This window comes from Glycine max, chromosome 4 (genome assembly GCF_000004515.6).
Source record: "Glycine max cultivar Williams 82 chromosome 4, Glycine_max_v4.0, whole genome shotgun sequence".
Lineage (NCBI taxonomy): Eukaryota > Viridiplantae > Streptophyta > Magnoliopsida > Fabales > Fabaceae > Glycine > Glycine max.
In genome coordinates, this window is record NC_016091.4 from 41,166,548 (window position 1) to 41,182,544 (window position 15,997).

Sequence of the window (15,997 nt, forward strand, 5' to 3'; positions counted from 1 at the left end):
GCAATGTTCTTCTCAGAATCAGATTGTTCATCAAACTAGTGAAGGTACTGGCTCAAGGGTCAATGGTTCAACCGAGGTTGAACCTATTTTAATAAAATAATTTTTTAAAATATTTTAATATAATATTCTAGTAATATTGAACAAAAAACAACATAATGTGTATATATTGATAATAATAAAAAGTAAACATCACTTAAAAGTGTTATAAGTTATAATATTTAAAAAAAATGATGTCATTTTGAAAGTAAAAAAATAATAATTTTAAGCAAAAACCGGTTAACCCACCAAGTTTTATTAATTTTCAATTGGTTCAGTAGTTTTGAACCGATTTAAGGGGGTACTGATATTTAGGAAACGTTGGACTAGACTTGTGACCGATTCCCAGTCAAACCGGCTTGTCTGGTCCAGGTTTCAAAACCATAGAAGAGTGAGATAGACAAAAAAAAAGAAAAGAAAAAAAAATATATATATATATATATATATATATATATATATATATATATATATATATATATATATATATATATATATATATATATATTAAAAGGGTGTGGAAAATACTTTTTAAAATAAGGACTTCAGAAACCATGTTCTAAAATATAACATTGAATTCGTACACCAATGCTCAAGGCATTCATAAGGGGAAAACATGAAGTTGAAATAAACATCTTCAAGATCACCTTTGTGCACTCGCATTATATAATACAAAAATAGGGTGGCAATACTAGGTAGCAACACAATTTTTTTTTAACACTCAATTATTAAACGAGTAATAGAAAGAAATCGCATTCCAAGCAATTGAGAGTCTTTCTGGAGATCTTATATTCTTTCAATCATGCTAATTACTAAAATAACACTTAATAGTGCTAAATATGGTAATGATTACAATTGTGGAGACTTTTAAATCCTCAATACTTAGACTAGACGTCTTCTAACGTGCGTGAGTTAAGTATGTGTTGCACCATGCGAAAGTAAATTGAACTATCAGATATAAAAGAGCTTTTAACGGAAGATGGACATTGTCAGAGAATAACTGAATTAGAGCACACTTTATCTTTTTCTTAAAAATGGTTTTAATATTTGAGGTGGACCCATGCATGCTGAGTTGCCTTGGACAAAAGTCTTAAAGAGAAATGTTTCTTAAACAACTCTTTAGTTGTATACACCTTGACAAGATAAAAGAAGAGATGAGAGAGTAATAATTGATTTGATTAATGAAATAATGTGATATGAAAAGAGACATAGAGAGGGAAAAATTTGTTAATTAGATGTTTAAAACTTTTGGTGAAAAAATTGTTAATTAGATGTTTAAAACTTTTGGTTATCAAAATATAAGCACTCATGTCCTAAATTGATCCTACTCTCCTTTACCTTAAAATTTTGTTTACCTTTTTTTTCCTTTCTTCCCTTTTCTCCAGTCTCCACACATTCCATGACCTCCCTCCGCGTCATTCTCCTTCTTCACTTTCAACCTGTACTTTGTTTCTAAACACCGCCACCAATCTCCTCACTCAAGAACTTTTCCAAAAAAAGTTTACCCTCTTCAACATTGAAGTTCATTGTTGAACATTGAAGTGTTGAATTGGGGGACTCCAATGCTATAAGAGACTGTTTGACCCAAAAAAGTTTCTTAATTAGTCAATTTTGTTATTTAAATTTTAAGAACTCATCATTGATTGGGATAGAAAACACGGCCGTCTTAGTGTTTCCCAAACATACAATTTCATTCACCAAAAATTTGGCCTAATTGCTTATTTGAAAGAAATGGCAATGCAATGACACTATATTACTAACTTCAAAAAATTGTTAGTAAGAAAGTGTATATGCCGATATATATATATATATATATATATATATATATATATATATATTTGAAATCTTTGGGGGCTCTTGATGGGATCATTTGGTTTCCGTGGCTTAGTCCACCTCCATTTTGAAATTCATTTTTTTGAAAAAGCTAAACTTCAATCCATTGTGGTCCGTCCCAACGGATCTCCAACGAATTCCTTCATCAAACGGTTCAAAAAACTTTGCATGCTGCAGCACCTACTCCACTCACGCACGCAACGCATGCTAGAACTCGTCCTTAGACAAATGTTATTGATATGACCACAATCGCATCACATCTCAGTTGTAAAAACTTTTCAAGTTTCAAAACATTTGGATACCTCCTACTCTCCTATAATCAATTCTGACTCTCAGTCAATATCAGTGAAAACAACCAATTATCAAATTATAGATTTAGTGTGAAACTGCAAAAAATCATCTTTAATTTTTTTTTCTTTATGAATTGCCTTACACCGGATCTTTTGAAAGGAGAAAGAATGTCAATAATGATTAACGTTAACTGAAAATCCCTGTCAATTCCTCATCGTAATTCTAAATCGTAGTAAGCAAATGCTCAGAAAGATGACATATAGTAATCTATCCATTAGCTCAAACGAGCCCAAAAAAAAAAGAGGGAGGAAATGAACACTATGAATAGTCACAGCATACGTATATATGTATATATAATCTTGATTGAACACCTTATGATAATATTATATAACATTGTATATTAAAAGTAGAACGAGGCTAAAGATAGTTGGTGTCTAGTTTATATGCTTCAATTTCATGATAGTTTTATTCACCCCTAGCTTGTGTCAATACTTGTTAAATAGACCACTAAGAGAAGAATCGGGTTCAATGAGCCTCATCCCCATGAGTTTCCTCTTCTTGTAGTTAGCCTTAAAACAAGCTTGTCTAAGCCTTCTTGTATTATCCTCAAGTTCCAAATCCGGCATTTCCTCCACCTTCCTCTGTTCTCTCTCCAAGATCTCAATGGCAGCCCTAGTTTTTTCATCATTTTCATGGCCCCCGGTCTCTCTTTGCTCCTACACCCAATTGATAACAATAATAATACAACAAAGAAAATTCAACTTTATAAACAAGTTGAAATTATCTTCTTATATGAAACAATAATGGCTTTAAAACATGGTTGACAGTCATAATTTTGGTCACAATGATAAGATTTTTGGAGTCTCTGTGACAATAATTATAGTCACATCAATCACAATCGTAACCAAATTTTTTCCATGATACCAAAGAATATGACAAATTGGCCATAAAGACCACAATTTAAAACCTTGGACACAATGTATATATATAATTAAGCAATTCACACAACACAATAATCAGAACTTACTTGTATATTCTTTATTAGGGTTTGAAGACTCAGTAGCTTCCTATGTGGCCACCTCTGAATTCCTAACTCCCTACACCTTTTCTTCAAGTGTGTGAGGCCCACATTGAGCTCTCTTGCGGCTTGAGATATTGGCATGTAAAAGTATTGAGAAACGGTTTTCCTTGACAACATTTTCGCACTGCTACTAATTCCCTCTTCTCTGCATTTCTTACCCTTCAAATCTTCCTGCATTTCATCTACACTTTCTCCATCATTGCATGATGAAAAAGCAGGTTTATGATCCGAACCATCGGTTTCGTTCAACGCAGAAAGCACATTTTTAACATCTGAAAAGTCATAGTCTGCAATAGAAATTTATAAGGTACATTATCAAAACAAGGACAAGAACAATGGATATAGTATTATGAAGACTTGAAATGACTCATATATATACTGATACTATAACCTCTTATGCTTAGTGAGGTTGGTTCAATGGGAAGAGTACTTTCATACAAAATGTCATGAGGATAATAACACTTCATATAAGGGATAGCATCAAGATAGCTATCTTGCAAAGGAAATTCATATGGCCAATGATACCCATCATTGGCATTACCCCTGCAAAAATTAAAGGTATTAACATGTCAACTTTCTCATAAACTGGAATGTTTAGAATTAGAGAAATTATGGGGACACAGAAGATTTTACCAGCTGCAATAATCATATGAAGAAAATTGGCACGTAGGTGCAAATGGATAGTCATCAATTTCATAATTGGACTTCCAAAACGTGAGTTGCTGATTCTCCATGTCTATGTTGACAGCATAGTAGTGTACATGTGAAATGAGCAGAGAAATTGGCACTATATATTCGAAATGGCTAGTAATTTCATGATGATGAGGATGAATCAATGAAACTAGTGAGGTAATTAACTTTTGGAGAATGTACGCGCCGCATGATTTAATGTTTAACGTGTGCGCTACTATCATGAGTTACAAGATGAATTCAATTACCCAGATATACCTGGATATTAATATTCTACAAAATGTATATTTCAATTTTCATTTTTATGAACCGATAAGAAATGAAGAATAGTATCTATGTTTAAATCATCAAAAAATAGTATCTATGTTAAATATAAATAAATATATAATATTGTACTAAAATGAACAATGTTTACAATAAACTAAAATTAGTACCATTCAACAAAAGAAAATTAAAATTAGTACTCTTGATTTTTAAAATGTATTAAATGTTATTTATTTCATTCGTAACTCTCAGTAACAATAACTGTTTTCGGCCCACGTTTTCTGAGAGAGATGATGAGAATTAATAATTAGTGGCTAATGAAGTACTAGTAGTACAGTATATGATTGCAACTCTAATCTAACGAGAGACGAGGTTCTTCAATATTTTTTTTTTCAAATTATTCTGTGTCCAATGTCATTATTAAGGAATTAAAAAAAAATCATTGAGGTGTGAAAAATTATGATATTTATGATTATTTTTATATTCTCTTATGATGTTTAAAATAAATATTTTTTCTTTTAATTTTTTAATTAATATCTTAACAACACTATTAGTAAGTTTTTTTTTTTTCTAGAAAGCTTCTTCAACCTAAACCTAGCCTCACAGTAATATTGAATTCAAAAGGCGGTCCTACATATCAGTTACTATCAATTCATAGTTAACTTCATGTCCAATATGATTGACGAATGAGAATGCTACTGATATAAGTATGTTCACTAGGGAGTAATAATTAGCCAATTTTATATGGTTATTTTTTTCTTGATTTAATTTTTAAATAACAAAAAGTGATCAAAAACCTCTATATATTAAGCATGCAACAATTTTATTAATTGTATACGGTTTCGTTAACTATTACCTTACGGTTCATGATAAAAAAATTAATAAATAAAATATTTTTATTAAAAATTAGCATAAAAATGAATTGATAATATTAAATGTTACAATTTACAATAATAATTTTTTAGTTTTTATTATTGCAAATAATAATGATTTTTTAAGGGTAGGGGTTAAAAATCTAAAATGATTTTTTTTATTACTAGGTATTATTATAAAACGTAATTTTAAATATTTTTTCTATGTATTAATTTCGTAATCATTATCCTTACCAGTTAACGAAACGCTTTAGTTATCAACATTTTTCTTAAGTTAATAATTAACAAAACCCAATTACAGCAAAACGTTCAGACTGCATGTAATTAAATATTACTACCATATTTGGGGAAAGCATTTGGAAGGCTACTTGTTCCTTTTTTCTTCGGAATATAATTCCTACCGTTGATTAATTTTCTGCCATTAATTCCAACTGAAGGCTCCCTTTAATTTCAACTTAAGGCCAGAGAAATGGACTAAAACATTTTTACCATGGTGATGTGTAACGTAACGGCCATACTGATCAAATTCTCCATACTATATATCCTACGGTGTGTATGGCGTCCACCTTTTTATTTTGCTATTATACTTTTAATGTATTGAATTTGATATATATTAATGTATATATATAGTTATATATAACATATGTTGAATAAAATGTTATATATCTGAGCGAATATTGAGTGAGTGAGTAGCACGAGTTAGTGAGTTAGTGTCTTGAGTTAGTTAGGATCAGTTGTTACAAACGGTTAGCATTTCAGTTTTCTGGTATAACAACTAGCTTAACATTGCTTTCTCTTTCCTTTGAGTGTATAAATATTTCACGTATACTATAATGAAAAGCATGCAGTCATTTGGTCACTTTAAGTATGTGAACAACGTCATCTTCTCTCTCTTCTTTATGGCCATTAAATTGTTTCAGATGGTATTAGAGCTCTTTTCATAAAGAGCTCTGTTGCGCACTCATATTCACATTTTAGCTTCCCTTTTTCTTTACTCCATTCACCATGAATGAATTAGCACCAAACACAGAGAGCTACCTCTACCTTCATCCAAGCAAAAACCTAGTTGTAGCCCTTGTCTCGCCAGTTTTAGATTCGAGCAACTATCATTCATGGAGCAGGTCCATGGTAACAGCACTAAGCGCCAAAAATAAAGTGGAGTTTATAAATGGGAATGCACCAGAACCGCTGAAAACCAATAGGACCTATGGAGCATGGAGCCGCTGCAACAACATGGTGGTATCGTGGATAGTGCATTCAGTATCAGTTGCGATTAGGCAAAGCATTTTGTGGATGAACAAAGCTGAGGAAATATGGAATGATCTGAAATCCCGATACACGCAAGGAGATCTCTTGAGAATCTCTGATCTTCAACAAGAAGCTTCATCAATGAAACAAGATACCCTCTCTGTCACAGAGTATTTCACAAAGCTCCGCATCATATGGGATGAAATTGAAAATTTCAGACCCGATCCCACTTGTTCTTGCACCATCAAATGTACCTGCTGAGTCCTCACTATCATTGCCCAACGAAAGTTAGAAGATCAAGCCATGCAATTTTTACGAGGATTGAACGAGCAATACAGCAATGTACGATCTCACGTGTTGCTCATGGAACCCATGCCCACAATACCAAAGATTTTCTCTTATATGGCTCAACAAGAACGTCAGCTATCAGGTACTAATTCCCTCCCAAACTTCAATCTTGAATCAAAAGAAAACGCTTCAATCAATGTTGTCAAGATTGTTTGCGAATTTTGCAGACAAATTGGCCATACCGAGAGTGTTTGTTACAAGAAACACAGTGTGCCTTCAAGCTATGAAGGAAGAAGCAAAAGCTACAATACAAGAAACGGAAAAACCTGTACTCATTGTGGGAAAATAGGACATACCATAGATGTATGTTATAAGAAGCACGGATTTCCTCCGGGATACAAGTTTGGCAATGGCAAAGTGGTAGCAAATAACATTGTGGCAGTAGAAGGAAAAGCCACGAGTGACCAAATGCAGCGCCATGAGTCTCACGATTTGGTTCGCTTTTCACCAGAGCAGTATCTAGCTTTGCTCGCTTTAATACAACAGCCATCTTCAGGAAGCTCAGCCCCTACCCAATCCCAGGTTGCATCCATATCTTCATGTTCCACTAACACCTCACCAGGTACACTTCTCTCTTTCAAAACAACAGATTCCATCTCTTGGATATTAGATTCAGGAGCCACTGACCACGTCTCCTCTTCCTTGGCCAATTTTCACTCATATCATCAAGTCAGTCCCATTATGGTTAAGCTACCAAACGGCCACCAAGTTCACGCTACCCACTCAGGAACAGTGCACCTTACCCCTTCTATTATCTTGAATGATGTTCTATACATACCCTCCTTTACCTTTAACCTCATATCCATATCCAAACTCGTGTCTACAACCAATTACGAACTAATCTTTTCTTCTAATACTTGTATTTTGCAGGATACCAACACCAAAGCGAAGATTGGTACAGTTGAAGTGAGTCATGGCCTTTATCAGTTCATCTTAAAACTACCCAACTCACGAACCATATGTTCCACCATTGTTCATCCAAAATGTAACATCATTCCTATAGACTTATGGCATTTCCGTATGGGTCATCCCTTTTTAGAAAGACTGCAAGTTATGCAATCTTACTATCCCTCTTTGCATAATAATAAGAATTTCGTATGTACTACATGTCACTATGCAAAGCATAAACGATCATCCTTTTCTTCAAGCACTTCACACGCATTAAACATTTTTTATCTCATACATGTAGATATATGGGGACCATGTTCAAAAGTTTCTATGTATGGGCATCGCTATTTTTTAACCATTGTGGACGATCACTCTCGCTTTACATGGATTTACTTAATGCAAACAAAAGCTGAGGCTCGAAAGATCATTATTAACTTTGTTACATATGTTGAAACACAATTTAATAAAAACATAAAAACCATACGTAGTGATAATGGTGCTGAATTTCTTATAAATGATTTTTATGCTCAAAAGGGAATCATTCATCAAACCACTTGTGTGGAGACCCTTGAGCAAAACGGCATTGTTGAACGTAAGCACCAACACCTCTTGAATGTTACACGATCTCTCTTATTTCAAGCAAATCTTCCCCTTAATTTTTGGTGTTTTGCATTACCTCATGCAGCATATTTGATCAATTGCATTCCTACTCCCTTCTTGAATAACAAATCTCCCTACGAGCAGTTATATGCGCGTCCTTGTGATATCTCAAACCTTCGAGTCTTTGGTTGCCTATGTTACATGAGTACCCTCAAATCCCACAGACAAAAGCTTGACCCTTGTGCCCACCCATGCATCTTCATTGGTTTCAAACCACACACCAAAGGGTATCTCGTATATGACCTTCATTCCCATAACATCACTACATCCCGTAACATTGTCTTCTATGAAGACCATTTTCCTCTTTTCCCTGATAACCAAACTTTACCCACCCTTCATACTTCTATATCACCACTTCCTTTCTCAAGCAACCCCGAAAACTTTGATTCTCCCATTCCACCCAGTGACAATCCATCATCTCCTCATACCACATACCCTCCTTTACGACGTTCCACGAGACCAAAACAAGCTCCCACCTACCTCCAAGATTACCACCGTGCACTCACTTCTCAAGCTGATACCACTGCGAGTAATGTTCGGTATCCTCTACACTCTGTCCTCTCTTATTCCTGCCTTTCTCCTTCCCATCGACAATTTGTTATGTCAATATCGGTAAACACTGAACCCAACTCTTATGTTGAGGCTTCTATATTTGACTGTTGGCTTAAGGCAATGCAGGCTGAAATACAAGCTCTTCAACAGAACCAAACCTGGACTCTTACACCGCTACCACCACATAAGACAGCTATTGGATGTCGATGGGTATATAAGATCAAATACAAAGCTGACGGCACTGTTGAATGATACAAGGCGCGTCTCGTAGCAAAAGGGTATACCCAATTAGAAGGGTTGGACTTCCTCGATACATTTTCTCCCGTGGCTAAGCTCACTACTGTAAGATTACTTCTTGCTCTTACTGCTCTTCACAATTGGCACCTAAGGCAACTCGACGTAAACAACGCCTTTCTTCATGGGGATCTTGACGAGGAAGTCTACATGACTCTTCCCCCTGGCCTTGTTGTGCATGATCCCAACCTCGTTTGCCGTCTTCAACGTTCATTATATGGACTCAAACAAGCTAGCCGTCAATGGTTCACTTGGCTCTCTTCTTTCCTCATCTCCCACGACTTCCGACAGTCTTCAGCTAATCATTCTCTTTTTCTACACTTCCATAATAATGATATCACTGTTGTTCTTGTTTATGTTGATGACATCATTTTAGCAGGTAACAATCTCGACACTATTGCGCATATCACCAAGCTCCTTGATCAAGTTTTCAGCATCAAAGACCTTGGCACGTTAAAGTTCTTTCTCGGCCTTGAGGTTGCTCGCACTAGCCAGGGTATCCACTTATCTCAACGCAAGTACGTTTAGGACATATTATCTGACTCAAGCATGCTTGCATCTCGACCAGCTTCCACTCCCATGGACTATTCCACACGATTAACAGCTTCGATGGGCACTCCTTTATCAGAGACTTCTTCCTCCTCATATCGACGTTTGATTGGACGACTCATTTACCTCACCAATACTCATCCCGACATCACTCATGTTGTTCAACAACTCAGCCAATATATGGCTCACCCAACTTCTGCTCATTCACAAGCAGCCTTTCGTATCTTGCGGTACCTCAAGGGATCACCTGGTTCTGGTATATTCCTCGCTGCTCACGATACTCTACAGCTCAAGGCTTTCAGTGACTCCGATTGGGCGGGTTGTCGTGATACACGGCGTTCCATCACCGGATTCTCGGTATATCTGGGTCCCTCCCTCATTTCCTGGCGTTCAAAGAAACAACCCACCGTTTCGCGAAGCTCTTCTGAGACGGAATATTGAGCCTTAGCATCTACCACATCAAGATTCAATGGCACACGTATCTTCTCCACGATTTTTAGGTACCCTTCATTCAGCCCGCGACTCTTTACTGCGATAATCAGTCCGCCATTCAGATAGCCTCTAACCCCGTCTTCCATGAACGAACTAAACATATAGAAATCGATTGTCATATCGTGTGCGACAAGGTCAATCAAGGACTGCTCAAACTGCTTCACATTTCTTCGCACCTGCAGCTAGTTGATATTCTCACGAAATCACTCTCGCCTTCTTTATTTCAAGGTCTCTGTTCCAAGCTGGGAATGATGAATATCCATTTCCAGCTTGAGGGAGGCTCTTAGCGAATATTAAGTGAGTGAGTAGCACGAGTTAGTGAGTTAGTGTCTTGAGTTAGTTAGGATCAGTTGTTACAAACGGTTAGCATTTCAATTTTCTGGTATAACAACTAGCTTAACATTGCTTTCTCTTTCCTTCAAGTGTATAAATATTTCACGTATACTATAATGAAAAGCATGCAGTCATTTGGTCACTTTCCGTACGTGAACAACATCATTTTCTCTCTCTTCTTTATGGTCATTAAATTATTTTAAAATATAATATGTATATGCAGAAAATAAACAATAATATATTGCATAAATTAATTTTATATAATACAAAATGCATTTGACAAATTTTTAAGTATCCGTGATTTTATTTTGTTAAAATATTATTATAATTTTTATATATGTGAGTGGTTGTATAATGTTTTTTAATAAAATTAATATACACGTCATATTATAAATTAAAAAATTGTAATTTATCCTAAAAAATCATAATTTCTCTTATAAAGATGACACGTCAGATTATTTTAATAAAAACAAATTAAAATTAACATACAGTCATATTATAAATTAAAATAAAATTATAATTTCTTTTATAAGGATGACACATCAGATTAAGAGATAGTATATCATCTAGACATATATAGAAGTTTTTTAAAAAAAAAAAAGAGAGAGAGAAAATAATTTAGGAGCTAAATTAACTAAATGTTAGATTTTTAAATCCCAAAATATTTTTACTTTAAGTGGGAGAGTATATAATTAACAAAGGGCAAGCTAATAAAATTGTCAACGGGCAGTTACAAAAAATTATATCCTAGAGACTAACTTACGCATAATAAATGTTGAGAATAGAGATAATTTGAACATGGTGATATCTCTTTAACTATTTAATCATGTATTCTTTAATTATTTAAAACATAAAAGAGGTTTTGTTGATTTTTTTCATGAAAATTTATGCACAACTATATTTTTTTAATATTTATTTTGTTATATTGATTGATATTTACTGTTAAAATAATTTTTTGATATTTGTTAATTGTTTGATTGGATTAAGTTGTTTCTTACCACTATTCCGTAAAAACTGCCTTTTTTATAAAATATGATTAGAGTCCTGCAGAGGAAGAGATGAACACTGGAACAGGAACCTATACTGATCGCTGGAAATCCATCGGAACAGTTCTTTACCAACAAATTTTGCCAGTTTCATAATGGCCACTAATTAAGCATCTATACCACAGTTCAAGATGGGAGAAAATCAATATAAGCTTCAGCATCACACACAAATCATAGGATGACTTTAAACCAAGTACCAAATAGTTACTGTACAACAACCAAACTTTAATCAAAGGACAAACAATTGAATTGAATTTATCCACCAAAGAAAAAATTACAAAACGAAATCCTAGCATTCCAATACTCAAACACAGAAAAAAAAAAAAAAACTAAAAATCAAAACCCAAAACTCAATCTTTAACCAATTTCGGTACCCCACTTGAAAGTAGTCACAAAATTCCGCCTCCAAACATGGTGTTATTGCAAAAAAAAGACTCACGAAGAGGAATCAGACACACACGTTCATAAAACATATAGAATTCAAGGGTTCCAATTTCAATGGCTGATAGTCAGAGAAGAAGGATATGTAGAAGCAACTAGAGGAAGTACCTGAACTAAGTTGTTCGAGCAGTGCGACATCGCAGCGACTTCGCAACGGGATGGCATAGTGGCGAGCAACGAGACAACGCAGCAGCGTCGAGCAGGGGATAGCGCAACGACGGTGCAACGGGATGGTGCATCGACGGTGCAGCGGAATGGCGCTATAGTGAGCAGATGAACGATGGTGACTGGTGGTGAGTGCATCGTATAGGAGTGGGTGTGGGATGTGGGGTGTGCATTTAGGGTCGGTGAAGAAAGAAGAGAAGGGAAAACACACGGGTAATTTGTGGGAGTTGTAAAAGTAAAAATTGCTTTCAAGCACAAAAAGGTGAATGAGTTGTTTATCAGTATAAATTGCTTTGGAGCAGTTAAATCTTCAAGTGTAAAATAAGAAGAAAAAAATGTGTAAAGGAGTTGTTTATCAGTTGATGATAAAACCATGAAGGAGTTAAAAAAAATGGAGAGAAAAAGATGGATATGCCTCCTGATCTTCATGTATTTGATTACATCCATATTTGTTAATATTTTGTTAATTAAGGGCATAATGGTCTAATAAAAGTGAAGACCAAAAGCAGTTAACAAAAGTAGTATCTTATTTATCTATCTTTATAGATTTAAGTGTTGAAAAGTGATGCAAACTCTTAGTTCATAATTTTCTCTTTTGAAGTGTATACTTTTTAAATTGTGCTTTTAAATCCTTCGTCCGTTAAAAAATAATCATAACATCAAATTAGTCAATAAAAAAATTAAAAACAATTTTTACTTTTATTTTGAAGTTCTTATTTTAAATTTTCACCTTTTTTAATTTAAAATATTTTTTTAGTTAAAAGAAAAATTAAGACTAACATAACCTAAATCATTGTTGACAATTAAGTAATCAAAAACACAACTTGATTCACTAATGTAAATCAGCTATTAAAGTAAGGTGTCCACGAAAAGGGTTCAATTGAATCTTGCGAAACCTATAACCTAATCCAATCAAAATTTTAAAGGTTGGAATGAGTCAAGTTTGTGTAATTTTTTTAAACCATACCAAACGAATTCAATCACAAATGGATTGGTTTAAGTTGGATCACACATCTAAAAATTTGAATTTTAAAATAATTGAAAAAAAGTAAAATAGAAGCAAACTATTATTCATGTTGCACAAGTCCAAGTTCACATTCTATTGCATTTCAACGCCTAAAAATCCAATAAGCACATGATAATCTAGCACGAAACATAATATATCATTCAATTAATTTGCAACATCACGCGTGACATGAATAAATCTCATCTTAAATACTTAAAAGAATTCTATAAAATTGTCTTCATCAGTAATAATAATAATAATAAACAAATCAATGAGTAGGTCAACAGATTTAAAAATTAAAATTTATTACCTAACCCTTAATAATCAAATTAGGTTGAGTTTGATCCAAAAAAAAACCGAAGCATTTGGGACAATTTGAATCTAATCAAGTTTACGGATGACCGTGCCTATGAACACCCTATACCAAAGTCATCAAGCTTTGGCTGGCCAAAAAACTTTCTAGCATGGTTAATTCTAACCAAAATTTGAGTATCAACGAATCAAAATTAACGATTATCCATGAGTTTGCACAATTACCAAACTTGCAAATTTTTGTTGAACTGAATGCTAAAATTGTTCATTTTCGACAAAACTTTGATGAAGTGAATCTCAAAAATACATTGCAAAGGAACAGAATTGACATTTATCTATCAATGAGGCTTAACCGAATTAGCTATAAAGACTAGTTCAAGATCCACCTCATTTTTTATCTCCATGAGCCAAATGGACTGGACTAAAACTTAAAATTGCCTAAAATTGACCCTAGTCTTACTCACCCAGTTTAGCTCGTTAATGTACATTCGCAATAGTATAATCATTTAATTAAATTATGTTTCAAGCCAAGCTAATGAACCAAGTTCATAAACTAGCTTAATTGATTTGTTTTCATAGTATCATTTTAATATTTGGTTCATGTGATTCAAACATGCAAACTCGACCAAACAATTCACAAACTTGATTCGACCCAAGTTCAATCTATAAAAAACAGGTCATATTCAACTCGAGTCAAATTTTAAATTACTATCTTACAAGTCAAACCAAGCTAGACAGTATAGTTCAGTTCGTTTTGATTCATTTCCAGCCATAATCAAAATGTGTAATTATATAGCCCAAAAAGCTCCATAACTCATAAATAACTGTAACAAAAAACTTGAAATGTAAATTAGCAGGAAACATGAAATATGCGGGGCAAGTATACAAAAAACATTTTAGATATCAAAATAAAACTCAGACCAGCAGCAACTATTATATTTAATTTCTCCACTTTCCTCCTCTCCCATGGCCACCACGCCCACCTCGTCCTCTTCCACCCCTCCCCCCTCTGCCACCCTTTCCTCCTCCATAATGTTTTCCTCCACCACCACCTAATGCCTTGTTTGCATCGGATTTCAAATGCATCTCTTCCGGCAAGGGCAGAATGTGATCCACACACTTCCTGAAGCTAAAATCATCAGCAGAGTCATCCTCCCTGATGAGGAAAAAGCACCTGCTTTTGAAGGTAGGATGCTTGCGGACTTGGAAAGCACGAACCCCTCCACCAATCTTTTTGTCAGGCTCTGCATGGCCGTTCTTAAGCAACTCCAACAACATCAGATGTTCATACTGCCACACAAAACAAGTTAATATTGATTCGCAGTAAGAAGTAAATTCTAGTTGCAGCTATTGCAACATCAAGACAGAATCAAAGATTATCAAGATATAAGAACAGCATACTAAAATAGAATGTATCAAATCCCAATTTAAACATTTGGTGGCATTTAGCAACGAGTTTTTTTTCATACGGTTCAATACTTGAAACTGGGACATGCAAATATTCAGTGAACGTGTGTTATATCATAAAACACTTTGGTGGCGCTGAAAAGTGGTTCAAAAACCCGCAAATTGAAACAACTAATTCCAATGTAGTTATGAACACCTTTGCAAGGAAACTACATAAATTGATATTTGATATAACATGCAGATAAATTGCACCTAAGATGGTCAACAAATGTTCTTCTCCCAACAAGAAGGCACATTTATATACTTATATGAAATCATAATCAACCCACAAGAGATAGGGGGTTTAGGAATCACAATCATAGAAAATCATATATCAATAGTTCCCATATGAGATAAGGCCATAAGGGGTTTATGAAATCATAATCATAGAAAATTAAATATCAATCAATCCAGACGAGCTACTAGAAACTATTAAAAAAAAGATAATTTATGAAAGGGGGAAATCAGAAAATCGATTAATTACATGTTTAGCACTCAAACGAAAAAAAAAACACCTTGCTAGTTACTATTAAAAAAATAAAAATAAAAAGGAAGAAAAAAGAAAAGGGGTTATTGACTTATTGGGAATACCTTGTTAACATTGAGATATTGAGGCCAGGTATGAAGAAAGTTGTAGAAGTAATGAAACATCTCCAAGGAAGAACCGAAGCTCTTGAATCCCAAGTTCACGGAACCACTTGCTTCCTTCTCTTCTTCCTCTTCTTTTTCTGCTTCTTTTTCTTCTCCTTTTTCTTCTTCTTGTTCATCGCGCTTCTCCAAGCGTTGTTCCTCTACGGACTTTTCGTTTTCCTCGTCCACCCTCTGCTTCTTCGAAACGTCGTCGTCGCCGCCCTGGGGCTCCTCTTCCTCCCTGGCGCGCTTCTGGTTCGGCTCGGCGCCGTTGCCGCCGGCCTCGACATTCTCGACGTCCATGTCCACGGCGGCGGCGGCAGCGGCGGTGTTGGGATCAACGACTTCCAGTGCTGCTTCTTCTGCCATGGAAGAGGGTTTTGGGTAAATTCTAAAACCCTAGATTGTGATGGCGAGCGGGAAGTTACAATCTATTAGAAAGGGCAGTTACCCAGCTTTTATATTCCGCTCAAGAGTTTAGCTTAGAGGTTGTGGTGTGTGTTTAGGCCTTGGAGGCAATCCG

The 15,997-nt window shown here is 34.8% G+C and overlaps 3 protein-coding genes across 3 annotated transcripts; 1 reads left to right on the top strand and 2 right to left on the bottom strand.

Annotated features, from left to right (window-relative positions):
- Positions 1-2,450: 2,450 nt before the first annotated feature.
- On the bottom strand, positions 2,451-12,512 carry LOC100782238 (protein RKD1). The gene is made up of 5 exons (XM_006578508.4): positions 12,024-12,512; positions 3,872-3,974; positions 3,630-3,781; positions 3,185-3,525; positions 2,451-2,873 (listed from the first exon to the last, which is right to left on the bottom strand). The coding sequence occupies exons 2-5, from the start codon at positions 3,970-3,972 to the stop codon at positions 2,643-2,645; spliced, it is 825 nt and encodes a 274-aa protein (XP_006578571.1). The 5' UTR covers positions 3,973-3,974; positions 12,024-12,512; the 3' UTR covers positions 2,451-2,642.
- On the top strand, positions 9,664-10,044 carry LOC106798588 (uncharacterized mitochondrial protein AtMg00810-like). The gene has a single exon (XM_014775186.1). The coding sequence runs from the start codon at positions 9,664-9,666 to the stop codon at positions 10,042-10,044; it is 381 nt and encodes a 126-aa protein (XP_014630672.1).
- Positions 12,513-14,170: 1,658 nt separating the features above from the next.
- Positions 14,171-15,997, bottom strand: LOC100804514 (protein EMBRYO DEFECTIVE 514). The gene is made up of 2 exons (XM_003522971.5): positions 15,436-15,997; positions 14,171-14,688 (listed from the first exon to the last, which is right to left on the bottom strand). The coding sequence occupies exons 1-2, from the start codon at positions 15,841-15,843 to the stop codon at positions 14,338-14,340; spliced, it is 759 nt and encodes a 252-aa protein (XP_003523019.1). The 5' UTR covers positions 15,844-15,997; the 3' UTR covers positions 14,171-14,337.

Excerpts from the sequence above, each read along its gene's own strand:
- LOC106798588 (XM_014775186.1), top strand. The coding sequence starts at position 9,664 with ATGGGCACTCCTTTATCAGAGACTTCTTCCTCCTCATATCGACGTTTG.
- LOC100804514 (XM_003522971.5), bottom strand. The coding sequence starts at position 15,843 with ATGGCAGAAGAAGCAGCACTGGAAGTCGTTGATCCCAACACCGCCGCT. Across the intron at positions 14,689-15,435 it reads AATATCTCAATGTTAACAAG|TATGAACATCTGATGTTGTT; the intron begins GTATTCCCAATA and ends TTTGTGTGGCAG.
- LOC100782238 (XM_006578508.4), bottom strand. The coding sequence starts at position 3,972 with ATGGAGAATCAGCAACTCACGTTTTGGAAGTCCAATTATGAAATTGAT. Across the intron at positions 3,526-3,629 it reads AACCTCACTAAGCATAAGAG|ACTATGACTTTTCAGATGTT; the intron begins GTTATAGTATCA and ends TTTCTATTGCAG. Across the intron at positions 2,874-3,184 it reads CCCTAATAAAGAATATACAA|GAGCAAAGAGAGACCGGGGG; the intron begins GTAAGTTCTGAT and ends AATTGGGTGTAG.